Raw genomic sequence first — 14,052 nt, forward strand, 5'->3', positions numbered from 1 at the left:
TTTTATCACAGGTTTGGGGGACCAGGGCAAGAATTCAAACAATTCACATACCATGTATCTAAATATTTAAAAGCTATAAGTCAAGATAACAAATTATTCAATAAAACATGTCTTTTTCTCCTGCCTTCACAAATGAACCTCCATAACATTCTAGAAGGCCAGGTATGACTTTAGAATTCTCAGACTCTTCAGACCAGAATGCGGCAGCATAAGGAGAGGCAGCCCCGCTCAGGGCCTGCCTGCCGTTTGTTCCAACCCTCAGCCGGGGCCCCTTCCCAAGTGCACATGCTTGACACCAGCCCGCACCTCTGGGTTCTGCCCACTGCCCAGTCCCAAGCAGCTATCCCTTGGCCACTGGCTGCACAGGCTACCTTGAGAGGGTGGACCATGGAAACAGGCCCACCCGGAACCTGGAAGTGGGCTTGGGCCATTCGGGCAGAGATTCTGGGGTCCTGAGTAAGGGGCATGGTCTGGAAGGGGTGGGTGTGGGCATAGACTCTGTCTGGGCATCACCCTCAGCCCTGAGGACCCCTCACCCTGGGGACAAACGGAGGCCGGCAGGGAGGGGATCTCCAAAGGGCAGGGCTAGCCTGGTCTCGGAGTGGTACTGGGTCACTTTGTCACACTGACTGGGCAGGCTTGTCCATAAAGTGAATTGAGAATAACTGGAAGCTTTTTTGAGAGTTTTCCCTATTCCATCTGGGATCTAAAGATTGCCCCCAGATTACTGACGATGCGAGAGGGATTTCTTTAGCCATGACTCTATGTTGGGGGAGATTCAGCACTAAGTACATTTCTCTTCACCTCTGGAAACAAATCCAAACTATAAAACCAAAACCAAAATAGAACAACGAAAAACAAATCCCTCTTCCTTCCCTTGACACACTCAGCCCATTTCTCTGTCGGTTTCCTTCGGCTCTGACACCCTCCAATCAGGCTCTCTCCCATCGTTCTTCTGCCTTTCCGTGCTCACTTTCCTCCCCCCGCCCTTCTTCCCTGGCTCCTGTCTTAATCCCTGCCATAGCGACAGGGAAAAAAACAACATAACACTGGGGCAGATGAAAGCTGAGTTTCAGAGCCCTACTGAGGAGCGCAGGCTAGCAGGGAACCAGGAGTTTCCATAACGAAACTGACCAGAGGAAAACCTTGAAATCTTGGAGCAGTAATGAGGAAAACCTTGGGGTTAGAGAAAGAAGAGGCCTTCCAAAAGCCCAGAGGAGGCTGACATAAAAAGAACAAGGAGGGGCCGGGCGCAGTGGCTCACGCCTGTAATCTCAGCACTTTGGTAGGCCGAGGTGGGTGGATCATGAGGTCAGGAGTTTGAGACCAGCCTGGCCAACATGGCAAAACCCCATCTCTACTAAAAATACAGAAATTACCTGGGCGTGGTGGCATGCGCCTGTAGTCCCAGCTACTCAGGAGCTGAGGCAGGAGAATCACTTGAACCCGGGAGGCGGAAGTTGCAATGAGATGAGATCGTGCTGCTGCACTCCAGCCTGGGTGACAGAGTGAGACTCCGTCTCAAAAAAACAAAAACAAAAAAGAACAAGGAGAAAGGGCTTTGGAAAGTTGGTAAAAGGTTAATCTATTTGCCCCCAATGCCACATAGCCCCTGACCATCCCAAAACACAGAAGTCAACATCCTTGGGATGAATTATGAGCAGCGGGAGAAATTCCAGGGCAAGGGAGCAGACATAAGAAAAACTGAGATCCTTCTTCTGAAAGGACATAAAAGGTTAATATTTTTGTAAACTGGAACCCAAGCATTTCAGGCCTGGTGGGATGATAAGGGGTTAAAGCTTCCACGGAGCAAACCTAAAGTAGCTTGGAAGGGTGTGGCTCCCAATTTGATTTATTTTAGAAGCATGGAAAGCCAATGAATGTGCTTCTGGCCACAAGACAGGACAGGTGAGAAAAAAGAAAGGAAGGAGGCCTGGTTTGTGTTTCCTGGAAAGGGAGTGTCGTTACAGCTCTCCTGGGGAGCACACACACGCCTCTCATAAATGTATATGAGCCCTGATTACTTGGCTCCTGCTCACCGCCCTAGCATGTTCCCAGTGGCTGGCTTCCTGGCGTTCTGGCACTCAGAGCTGCCAACACCTGCCAACAACAAGGAAGCTGGGTATTGGGGCTGCAGCTTTTGGAAGCTGCTTATGAAACAGATGACTAAGCCCTGGGGGCAGGGGGAGGGTGCAGCTCATGCCTAGCTCAGCGAGAACTCAATCCAAGTCAGCCTTGACCCGGTGCCAACCGTGTGCCAGGCTAGTCCCTGGGGATGTGAAGATGACGAGGCATGGTCCCTGCTCCAAAGGACCAGGCATGCCCATAAAGAATTGTAATCAGAGGCATGAATCTGCAGAACAGGAGAATACAGGGTTTGGCAGTGGAGATGATTTCCCAGGGGGACAGTGATAGAGGCAGAAGAAGGGGGAAGGGGAGCTTCTCCATTCATGTAGTCAGGCTAAGAGTTTTAGCCTCTTCCCAAAGCACACACCCTCTTCCTCATGCCCTCTTATCCAGTTAGTCCGGCTTCTGTCACCCAAGTGGCTCTCAGACTCTTTCCTCTTCTCCTATCTTGGCTCAGGTCCTCATTTCTGGCTTTGGCCCAGGCTCTTTGCACTCAGCACTGCGGACAGCTTCCTACAATTCAGGTCCAATGGGCTCACTCCCCTCCTTGAAGCTGTCTATGGTTTCCCATTGCCCCAGAATAAAAGCTAAGCCCCAAGGTCCTTCACATTGCAGCCCCAAGCTGCCTAAAGCTGAGGGCTCAAGGAGGCTTCGGTGTAGGTTTGACTCAATAGCACGACAATGTCATCAAAACCCCTTCTTCTTCCTGGTGTTTTCCTCTCTGCCCTCCATGGTGTTGTCTTCATGCTCAGGCAGGCTTTTCTCATGGTGAGAAAAAGGCTGCCACAATTCCTGTTTTCACACCTATGCTCCATATTGTATAGAAGGAGAAAGGGAGAGAGCTTCTTTCCCTGAAGCTGCCAGCAAAGTCTTCTCCAGTCTCTTAGGTCAGAAATGGGTCATTTGCCCATCTGCAGGCAAGAATGGATTTTGCTGATTAGTCTATACTGGGGCTATTTACCCCAACCCTAGGCCAGGGCGGAGTCGACTTCCTCCAAAAAATATGGGAAGTGTGGGGAGGGTGGATACCCCAAGGAAAATGGAGTAGTTACTGAGAGAGAATGGATGCTGAAGAGGCCACCCTTCCAGCATGTCCTCCCGACAAGCCCCACCCAGCTACTTCTTTTTCCCAAACACGTCATGTTCTTTGATGTCTCCCAAGCCTTTGCACATGCCTTCCCTTCACCTGGGATGGCTTTTCATTCCTCTTGCTCAGTGAATGCCTACTCATTTCTCAAATGCTTGCCCATCATCACTTTCCGTATTCTTTAGATATTGCAGTCAACTTAAGGACAGGTTCTTATTCACTCCCAGCATAATGCAATACCTGGCAAAAAGTAGGTGCTCAATAAATGTTTATCAAGTTAATGAACACTGCTGATGAGACAATAGCAAATCCCAAGTTCACAACGAAGAGCTAGTGTGTCTTCAAAATCTCTTCCCAACATCTAAAATGTAACAAATATAAGTAGAATTGTAGTGTATAAAGCTATGATGAGTTCAGGTAAAGAAATGTTGAGGGGCCAGAGTTTGTCCAAGCATCTCTAGCATCATCCCAGAAAAAGGGCTCCGTCCCAGGCTGGCAGGAATATTTTAGTTCTCCTGGCAGGTTTGTGGTCCTGAAATGGAAAGGGATCTATCAGGCTATCATAGTCTGATCCATTAATCTTCTAACCATTTAGACTAGCCTACTGGGAAGAGATTGAAATGGTCAGCCGACTCAGGCACTCTCACCTGGCTGACAATTATAGTCTTACTGTTCTTGAATAACTTGGCCTTCTGGTTTTCTAGAGAATCTGCATTTCATTAGCATGGCTTGGTCTCTGAGACCAACACTATCAGTTGATTCCTCGCTATTTTCTTCCTTAGTCACAGAATCCCTGAATTTTAGCCAGCCACTTAGTCACCTAGAACACAGAGTACATTTCTCAGCCTCCCTTGCAGCTAGATAGGGCCATATGACTAAATCCTGACAAATGGTTGTAAATAAAAGTAATGTGTGTGTAACTTTTTGGAAGTGCCATGAAAAGGTGGTAGTGTGTCCTTCTTTCGTTTTCCTTTTCTGCAGGCTGGAAGGTGGTTGCACTGGCTGGAGCTGGAGCAGTCATCTTGGACTGTTGAGGAATTTGGAAATAAAGCCCATGCATGGTGGACCAACAGATAGAAGGAACCTGGGTTAAATATGGCACAAAGAGCCATATCAGTAGCCCTCAAGACCTACCTAAGCATTCACATAAGAGAAATGCATTTCCCTCTCTCTCTTTTTTTTTTTTTTTTTTTTGAGATGACATCTGGCTCATCTCTTAAAAGTTGGGCAACATAACAAGATACCATTTCTAAAAAAAAAAATCAGCTGGCACAGTGATGTGTACCCGTAGTCCAAGGTACTTGGGAGACTGAGGTGGGAGGATCACCTGAAGCCAGGAGGTTGAGGCTGCAATGAGCTATGATCACGCCACTGCACTCCAGCCTGGGCAACAGAGCAAGACTCTGTCTCTCTTAAAAAAAAGTATATTAATTACATGTTGAAATAACAACAATTTAGCTATACTGGGTTAACATATTCTTTTTACTTTTTAAAATGTTACTACTAGAAAATTTTAAGTTACATTTATGGCTCACACCATATTTCTATTGGACAGTGCTTCCCTGGGCCTTGTCCCCTCTGTCTGAACCGAAAATATCAGATTATTGAGCCATATAAAGCTGACAGATGATTAGAAACTGAGCTCACACTCAACCACCAAGGTCCAGACTCTAACTCTGCCTCTGTCTGTCTGTCTGTCTTTTGCTCACTGGATTCTCTCACCTTATTTGCTAAATTACCTTATCTGCAACCAGAATAGGTATAAAGCTCAGCACAGAGCATGGGTCAGCCCAGAAGGAATGAGAACAGGAATCAGGAGGTGCTCAGGAAGTCTGAAAGGAATGTCTCTGGGATCCAGGCTTCAGTACCTAGCTAAGGCATCAGACCACCCACAGGTACATGATCACTTTTATCAGCAGCAGAGAACCACATTTCAGACATACCAAGCTTTCTTGAAAGGCTTCAGAGAGGTGTTTTGTATTTAGACCTCCAGGAGAAATACAATACATACACTTTCAAGTTGTCCATTGATCTGAAGGAGAAAAAGGAGAATGTCCACCTGCTTGGGGTGCAGTTCTCCATGAAGATTTTCAGTTAGGGCTGTGTTAACCCATGCCTTAGTCAGCAGAAGCCATCTTGAACTTGTTCAGGCAATACAAAAGAAAGCTTCCTGGAAGAATCCTGGGATATCCATGGAAGCCAGGGCCAGCAGGCTTTCTCCAGAATAGAAGCCCAAGAACTGGAAAGGCACTGGGAACCAGGCAGTATCTCTGCATTTTGAATCTGCAGCTCTGTTTTGTTATCCTCTCTGCAAACCAAGCTGCTTTTCTTCTCAGTCCCCCAACCTCACCCCACTTACACACTCACACACGCACTTTCTTTTTTTTTTTTTTTTTAGACAGAGTCTTGCTCTGTCGCCCAGGCTGGAGTGTGGAGTGCAGTGGCGCCATCTTGGCTCACTGCAACCTCTGCCTCCTGGGTTCAAGCAATTCTCGTGCCACAGCCTCCTAAGGAGCTGGGACTCAGGCACGCACCACCAAGCCTGGCTAATATTTTTGTATCTTTAGTAGAGACAGGGTTTCGCCATATTGGCCCGGCCGATCTCTAACTCCTGGGCTCAAGTGATCCACCCGCCTCGGCCTCCCAAAGTGCTGGGATTACAGGTGCGAGCCACTGTGCCTGGCCCAACACTTCCTCATTTGTATCTCTTCCACTCAGGGCACCATATCAAACCAACTGGCTATCTCTTGGTCATCAAAATTCTGATAATCTGATTGCAAGCCTTGTGCAAGTGTTCACCTTGGTTTACGGAAACCAGGAGGCAAGGTCACATACTTTACATAGGCTGTCGGAGACTCACCTCTTTGGGTGACTTCCCCATGCTACCTATGAGCTGGGTGGGTAGCATCAGAAGTATCCATCAACAACCTGGGAGCAATCATTGATGTTCCTTATGCCAAAGGACATGGTCAGCATCACCGTCATCCCCATCGTCTATCCTAATCACAGCCAACACATTACTTCATTCAGTCCTCTCAACAGCCCTATTTTACAGATGTAAAATTGTGATTGTTCCTATTTTACAGATTTAGAAATTGAGGCATCACATGACCAAGGTCACACAGTTAGTTAAGGGCACAGCTAGGAATCAACCGCAGGAGATCTGCCTCCAGTCTGGGCTCATAACCACTGGATTCTACTCCCTGAAAGTACCCAGATGCTCTGCTGTCCCCAGAGAAGCCCAGGAAGGGTGACATCACCTTCCCCCTCTGTGGCATGAGCTCTGTTCCTCCCTGCCCTCCATCCCTGCCACTCAGGCTCATGCACAGCCCTCAGCCACACACACGTGACATCTGCTTTCCAACGTTCCTTCCACCTTTCCTTATGCTGTTCCTCTGCCCAGAACCCTTTTCTCCCCACTCCCCCTCCATGTGACTGGCTCCTTCATGTCTCAGCTTAAATGTCACAGCCTCAGGGAGGCCTTGTGACACCCCAAGCCCCAGCCAGACCCTTCTATTGTGATCTCACCCTCCTTGACTCTATCCTTTGGACCACGTTTCACCATTTGTGATCAGACACCTTTTGTGTGTTGTCTGTTTCACATCTGTCTCCTGACCAGACCGTAATACCCAGCAGCGCGAAACCCAGCTCTGGCTGGTTTACTGCCTTATGCTGAGCCCCATCTGAGGGCAGTCTTGATAAATATTTGTTGAATGAATTAATGAAATGGAAAGGTACCAGGATGCCAACAATATGAAATGAAACAGAACAGCCCTGGAAGCAAAGGGAGAAGGGTGCACAGAATGTGCAATAATACCCGATAACAGACAGAACTTAGGACACTCGGGAACATGCCGCAAGGGTGCCGGGGCCAGAGCACCCCCTGGCCTTTCTAGAATGCTCGCAGCTCCAGTGGTCTCCTCTGAGAGGATGCTGACCAGAGCTCCGGTTGGATTATAGCACTCAGGGGGACCAACCTCATACTCCCGTGCAGGAGCCCTGCTCCCAATCTTGCTTGGAAAAAGATGCTACACAAAGGAGCCCTTCTCTCGCTTACATGGAAACTCCTGTCTGGAATAGTTCTAGTCGCAGCCTTCATTGCTGGGTCCCAGCTTCCCTGTCTATAAAATTATGGCTGAGCAAAATCAGATTCTTGTTGAAAATTAACATTTTAATCCCCAGGTGTTGACTCAGCATTCGGGAAGTTTCAAGAGTCCAACACAGTGTGGCAGAAAGAGCAAGGAGACAAAGGGCTTGACTTCGCCTCGCTGGGCTTCCAATTCCTCTTCTGCAGAAACCAGAGAGCTGGATTCATAACTCTGGGACCCCCTCCACTGCCAAAACTCTATAATTCCTTGGATAAATCTTTTAGAAACTGAAGCTGCCTTTTAGGGCCCTAAAGTAATGGTAAAATATAAGAGTAAACCATACTAACTGACTCTTACAAAGTAATTCTTATGTTTCAAGCCCCATGCCTAGCTCTCTTCACAAATTACTTCATTTACCTTGGCAGACTCAAGACCCAGAGATGGTAAGTAATTTACCCAGGGTCACACAGCTGGTACGTAGTGGACTTGGAATCTGAGCCCAAGCCGAACATATATGTTTAATTATTACCATCTTCTGCCTAACCCAGTGGCTCAAACAGCTAGGGATTCATTTAGACACTCAGGTAACTGAGTCAACTTTATGAATCAAAAGTAATAACACTGACTTGTCCTGCTGAGGGATAGTGGAAGATGGGCTGTTGACTTCCTGCAGTAGAACTCAGTATAAAACAAGCAAGAGTTGAAAAATGAAATAAGGCTAGGCACGGTGGTTCACATCTATAATCCCAGCACTTTGGGAGGCTGAGGCAGGAGGATTGCTTGAGCTCGGGAGTTGGAGACCAGCCTGGGCAATATGGCCGAACCCCATCTCTACAAAACATACAAAAATTATCCAGGCATGGTGGTGCATGCCTGTAGCTCAGCTACTCAAGCAGCTGAGGTGGGAAGATCACTTGAGCCTGGGAGGTCGAGTTTGCAGTGAGTGCCACGGCACTCCGGTTTGGGTGACAGAGTGAGACCCTGTCTCAAAAAAATAAAATAAGCAACAACAGGCTACCCCAGGTACATAAAGCCTCAGTGATCTAGGGAGATTCTGATTCCGTCAACAGCATATAGTTCTCACAGCATGGTGGGGAGAAAAGATGGGGATGGCAGGATTTGCCCATCACTGCACCACAGAACACGGGAATCAGGTTCACCCCCGCTCTGTCTAAATACTCCCCTGGGGCAGCCCAAGATCAGAGCTGAGTGGACCCAGAGTGCAGGCCACATTGTCAGCTGCCTGAAGGACACCCTCAACTCTCCCAGCCCCCCATCCGCAGCACCTGCTGGTTATAAGCCCTTTAGTGTAGGGACCATGAACTCAGGTGCGATGAGAGGCAGGCAGATAACAGAACTGGGAAAAAGGGGAGGCTGGGGATGACAGCTGATTGTTGTCTTGCCCTGTTATCAGACACTCCGCTTTAAGATAAATAAATAACTTAGACTTCATCCCACCTTTATGTGAAATGTGTTGATTTTTAAATACTAGAAACTTACTTTTGGTCGGGCTCGGTGGCTCACGCTTGTAATCCCAGCACTTTGGGAGGCCGAGGTGGGCGGATCACGAGGTCAAGAGATCGAGACCACGGTGAAACCCCGTCTCTACTAGAAATACAAAAACATTAGCTGGGCATGGTGGCGGGCGCCTGTAGTCTCAGCTACTCAGAGAGGCTGAGGCAGGAGAATGGCGTGAACCCGGGAGGCGGAGCTTGCAGTGAGCCGAGATTGCACCACTGCACTCCAGCCTGGGCGACAGAGCGAGACTCCATCTCAAAAAAAAAAAAAAAACCATGGCAAGGCGAACAGTATGCAGGAATGGGCCAGATACGGCCCGGGATCCCTTTGCCATCCTGTTTTCTGTGTCACGAAGGGGAGGCTTTTCATTAGTAGACTAAATATTAGAATGCCACATGCTTTCTTCTCTAATACTGCAACCATTGCTCCTGCAGAGAATACGAAATCATGAATATTCCAGTTCTGAACCCATCTGCTGTGCCTAAGCCATGTCAGGGCCCATTCGGTCTCCTCTGTGAGATATGCGGCAGGGCTCTTACAGACGACTCCACGGGGACAGGGCAGGGAGTCCTGGAGGGAAGCTCTGAAAGAGGGGTCCACCAGGGGTTTTTGAGGATCCTGGCTACCCTTGGGGGTGTGAGGGGATCTGCTCCTACAAGGGGACCCTGGTCAGAGCATCAGACTCTAGTTGAGTGAGCCGAGCAGAAGGGAGGAGGTATCCCACTCCTCACACCCTCTGCGGAGGCTGCAAGTTCAACTGGCTGGCTCCGACCCCCTAGCCTACCAGTTTCAGGCCTCCAGGAAAGAGCAAACTGCTAAAGCCGGCCACGCATCAGGAGGAAGCTGGCTCTCTCTAGGCCTAAGACTGAGTAAGGTTCTTCTCTCTGCTCCAGGGAGAGCCCTGGAGTTCTCAACGCCTCACAGGGTGAAGGGGAAATCAAGCTCCTTCCTCACTATCCCAAGCAGCACTCCAATCTCTGTGTTTCTAAGACCAAAACCAAAACAAAACAGGCCCCTAACCCCCCCAAAAACTGCAAGCAGATATTCGAAAGGATGTGACTTTGTTTCAGTCTCTTTAGTTCTTTTAAAAGCAAATGGATGCATCTCACCTGTGTGAAACTCGGCCACGTGGCAACTTTCCAGGTCTCTATGACCTGAGCTGCTCAATTATCCTGTCCCAATGTCACTGTCTCCATCTAGAAAGAGATGTCACTGCCTCCATCTAGAAAATGAGGATTAAATGCCTGCCCTGCCTACCAGACAGAAGTGCTGTGAGGTGCCAATGAAATCACGTATGGGAGGCACTTCCAAACCAAGAAATGCTTTATAAATGTAAATTGTGATTATTTTAAATGTTTACATGCCTGAGAATAAAGACTGAAAACGCAAAAGTCCTATGAAAGCCAAATGTTGTCATTTGTTAATGACATGTGTTAATATACATCATTTATAGGAGAACACTTCAGGCCCTCACTTTGTGCCTATTTATTCTTGTTTTACACACAGTTTGAACAAACTTGATTTCTAGGTAGGCAGATTGATTACAAAGTGGGGAGGAGCTGCCTGAAGTACCCAGATAGCAGTCTGAAAACAAATTACCCAATAATTATATACATCTATATGTATATAGTTATGTATATATACAAGTAGATAGTTATATGTATAGTTCTATAACTATGTATGTACATTGTCATATGTATATTAAATTAACTAAAATCACACTTTACTCAGATTTCCTTAGTTTTCTTTTTCTTTTTTTTTTTTTAAAGTGTTAGAATTAATGTTTTATTGTCATGCAGATGGCAACTGGGTTTATGTCTTCATATTTTATATTTTTGTAAATTAAAAAAATTACAAGTTTTAAATAGCCAATGGCTGGTTATGTTTTCAGAAAACATGATTAGACTAATTCATTAATGGTGGCTTCAAGCTTTTCCTTATTGGCTCCAGAAAATTCACCCACCTTTTGTCCCTTCTTAAAAAACTGGAATGTTGGCATGCATTTGACTTCACACTCTGAAGCAACATCCTGACAGTCATCCACATCTACTTCAAGGAATATCACGTTGGAATACTTTTCAGAGAGGGAATGAAAGAAAGGCTTGATCATTTTGCAAGGCCCACACCACGTGGCTGAGAAGTCAACTACTACAAGTTTATCACCTGCAGCGTCCCAGGCTTCCTGAAAAGCAGTCTTGCTCTCGATCTGCTTCACCATCTTGGCTGCTGGGATCTGACGAGCGGCTGTGACGACCGATGGAAACAGATCCAAAGCACCAGACGGAGCTTCCTTAGCTTTCTTTTTCATTTTATTTTTTTGTTTTGTTTTTAGTATAGAGATGAGGTCTCGCTTTGTTGCCCAGGCTGGTCTCAAACTCCTAGGCTCAAGCGATCCTCCCAGCTCGGTATCCCAAAGTGCTGGGATTACAGGTGTGAGCCACCGCGCCCGGCCCAGTTTCCTTAGTTTTTGCCCAATATCTCTTTTTGGTTCTGGGCTCCCAACCTGGATGCCACATCACATTTAATTGTCACGTCTCCCCAGGCTCCCTCTGTCCAGACTGTACTCTTCGGAGGAAAGTCACTATGCTCAGCCCACACTTAAACAGTGGGGAGTTTTGCTTCGCCTCCCTGTCGACAGAGATTCTGCATAAGTTATTTGCAATTCTTCTGCATAAGTTATTTGCAATTCTTCTGCATGGGAGATTTCTCTCTTCTGTATTTATTGACTTAATTATCTACTTATATCAGTATGGACTCCTGGATATTTATTTTATACTTTGGGTTATAATCCAATACTATTGTGTTTATTTTGTTGTTCGAATTGTTCCAGTTTTGGTCATTGGGAACTCTTTTCGTTGGTTTCTGTGATCTTTGACAAACTTCCACGAATGTGGAGGGTTTTCTTAAAGTACTTTCTTACTTTTTGGCACTACAAAATCATTCAGGCTCACTGCATATATTTTCTGCCTTGGTCCTAGAAGCAGCCATTTCTTAAAGGGACCCTGATTCCTTTTATTAGACAATAGTTAGAAACTAAGATCTGGGTACTAGGCATAATCATTGCTACTGGGGTGTCGTTGCTTCTAGGGCCTTTCAGCTGGCAAAGCAAGGAAATATATGTGTGCATACTAACCTGTGGATAAACAGAGATCTATAAATATTTTTCTTTTTTTTTGAGACAGGGTCTTACTCCCGTTACCCACACTGGAGTGCAGTGGCACGATCATGGCTCACTGCAGCCTTGACCTCCTGGGCTCAGGTGATCCTCTCACCTCAGCTTCCCAAGTAGCTGGGGCTACAGACGCATGCTACCACACCTGGCTAATTTTTTTTTTTTTTTTTTTTTTTCAGTAGAGACGAGGTTTCACCATGTTGCCCAGGCTGATCTCAAACTCCTGGGCTAAAGCTATCCACCCACCCCACTTCAGCCTCCCAAAGTACTGGGATTACAGGTGTGAGCCACCATGTCCGGCCTATAAATATTTCTATATATAACAATCTGCATCTGTATGAACAGTTTAGGCATGAGTACTGGGATTACAGGTGTGAGCCACATGCCCCGCCAATAAATATTTCTACATGTAACAATCTGCATCTATATGAACGGTGTAGGCATGAGTGCTGGGATTACAGGCATGAGCCACCATGCTCGGCCAATAAGTATTTCTATATGTAACAATCTGCATCTATATGAACAGTTTAGGTGTGAGTGCTGGGATTACAGGCATGAGCCACCATGCCTGACCAGTAAGTATTTCTATATGTAACAGTCTGCCTCTGTGAACGGTTTAGGTGTGAGTGCTGGAGTTACAGGCGTGAGCCACCATGCCCGTCCAATAAATATTTCTATATGTAACAATCTGCATCTATGTGAATGGTTTAGGTTCTGCAACTCTAATCTATTACCACATGGATCATTCTAGCTTCATCCCTGGCTTATCTGCAAACTTGCATTCCAGCAGTGAGAAACCTGGCTGCCATCAATTTACTTAATTGTTCAATTCATGTATATTTGTATAGTAGTGTCAGAATTGTAAACGCGCCTTCTTTATAAACAACTTTCTCAGCTATAGCACGGTACTTACGTGCAGTTCCCTTTGCTTTTAGTCTCACTTAAGTCCACTAATTTCCTAAATTACTTAGGTCAGCACCTTTTTCTCCCATTCCCTTCACTTAGGTTGTTTCATGAATTCATAATATAGTTATATTCCTTTGTCACAATCTGCATTTCATGCTGCAGATGATGAATGATGATGTCTGGCCTCCTACATGATTTTTTTAAAGTTTGCACACATTAATGTTCACTCTTCATGCTGTAAAGTTCTATGGGGTTTGACAAATGCATAATGTCATGTATCCACCATTACAGTATCATACGGCATGATTCCACCACCCTAAAAAAATCACCTGTACTTCACCAATCCAACCCTCTCCCCTCTATCCAAATCCCTGGCAACCACTGATCTTTTTACTGTCTCTATAGTTTTGCCTTTTCCAGAATGTCATATGATTGGAATAATACATTACGTAGCCTTTCCACACCGGCTTTTTCCACTTAGCAATGTGCACGTAAGGTTCCTTCGTATCTTTTCATTACTTGATAGTTCATTTCTTTTTATCACTGGATCATATTCCATTGTATTGATGTGTCACAGTTTGTTTATCCATTCACCACTGAAGGACATCTTGGTTGCTTCCCATATTTAGTGACTATGAATAAAGCTGCTATAAACATTCACATGCAGGCTTTTGTATGGACGTATGTTTTCAGTTCATTCAGGTAAATAAATACCTGTGTGTGCAGCTGCTGGATCATATGGTAATACTATGTTTAGCTTCGTAAGAAGCTGTTAAACTGTCTCTCAAAGTAGCTGTACCACTTTGCCATTTCCACCAGCAATGAGAGCTCCTGTTGCTCCACATCTTTGTCAGCATTTGGTATTGTCAGGTTTTTGTTTTGTTTTGTTTTGAGGTTTTGTTTTTTGCCATTCTAATAAGTTATCAAATAACTATGTAGTCGTATCCCATTGTTATTTTAATTTGCAATTCCCTAATGATAAATAATGTTACACGTCTTTTCGTATGCTTCTTTGCCATTTGTATATCTTCTTTGGTGAAATGTCTATGCATATCTTTAGCCTTTTTATTAATTTTCTGCTTTCTTCTTTTATTGCCAAACCCAACATCACCTAGATTTTCTTGTGTTTTCTTCTTCTAATCCATGAACATAGA

General features: G+C 45.8%; 1 protein-coding gene across 1 annotated transcript; it reads right to left on the minus strand.

Annotated features, from left to right (window-relative positions):
• Positions 1 to 10,627: 10,627 nt before the first annotated feature.
• On the minus strand, positions 10,628 to 11,105 carry LOC129488892 (thioredoxin-like). The gene has a single exon (XM_055291412.2). It carries the CDS (start codon positions 11,036 to 11,038, stop codon positions 10,721 to 10,723), a length of 318 nt encoding a protein of 105 aa, XP_055147387.1. The 5' UTR covers positions 11,039 to 11,105; the 3' UTR covers positions 10,628 to 10,720.
• Between the last annotated feature and the right edge of the window lie 2,947 nt (positions 11,106 to 14,052).

This window comes from Symphalangus syndactylus, chromosome 8 (assembly GCF_028878055.3).
Source record: "Symphalangus syndactylus isolate Jambi chromosome 8, NHGRI_mSymSyn1-v2.1_pri, whole genome shotgun sequence".
Taxonomy (NCBI): Eukaryota; Metazoa; Chordata; class Mammalia; order Primates; family Hylobatidae; genus Symphalangus; species Symphalangus syndactylus.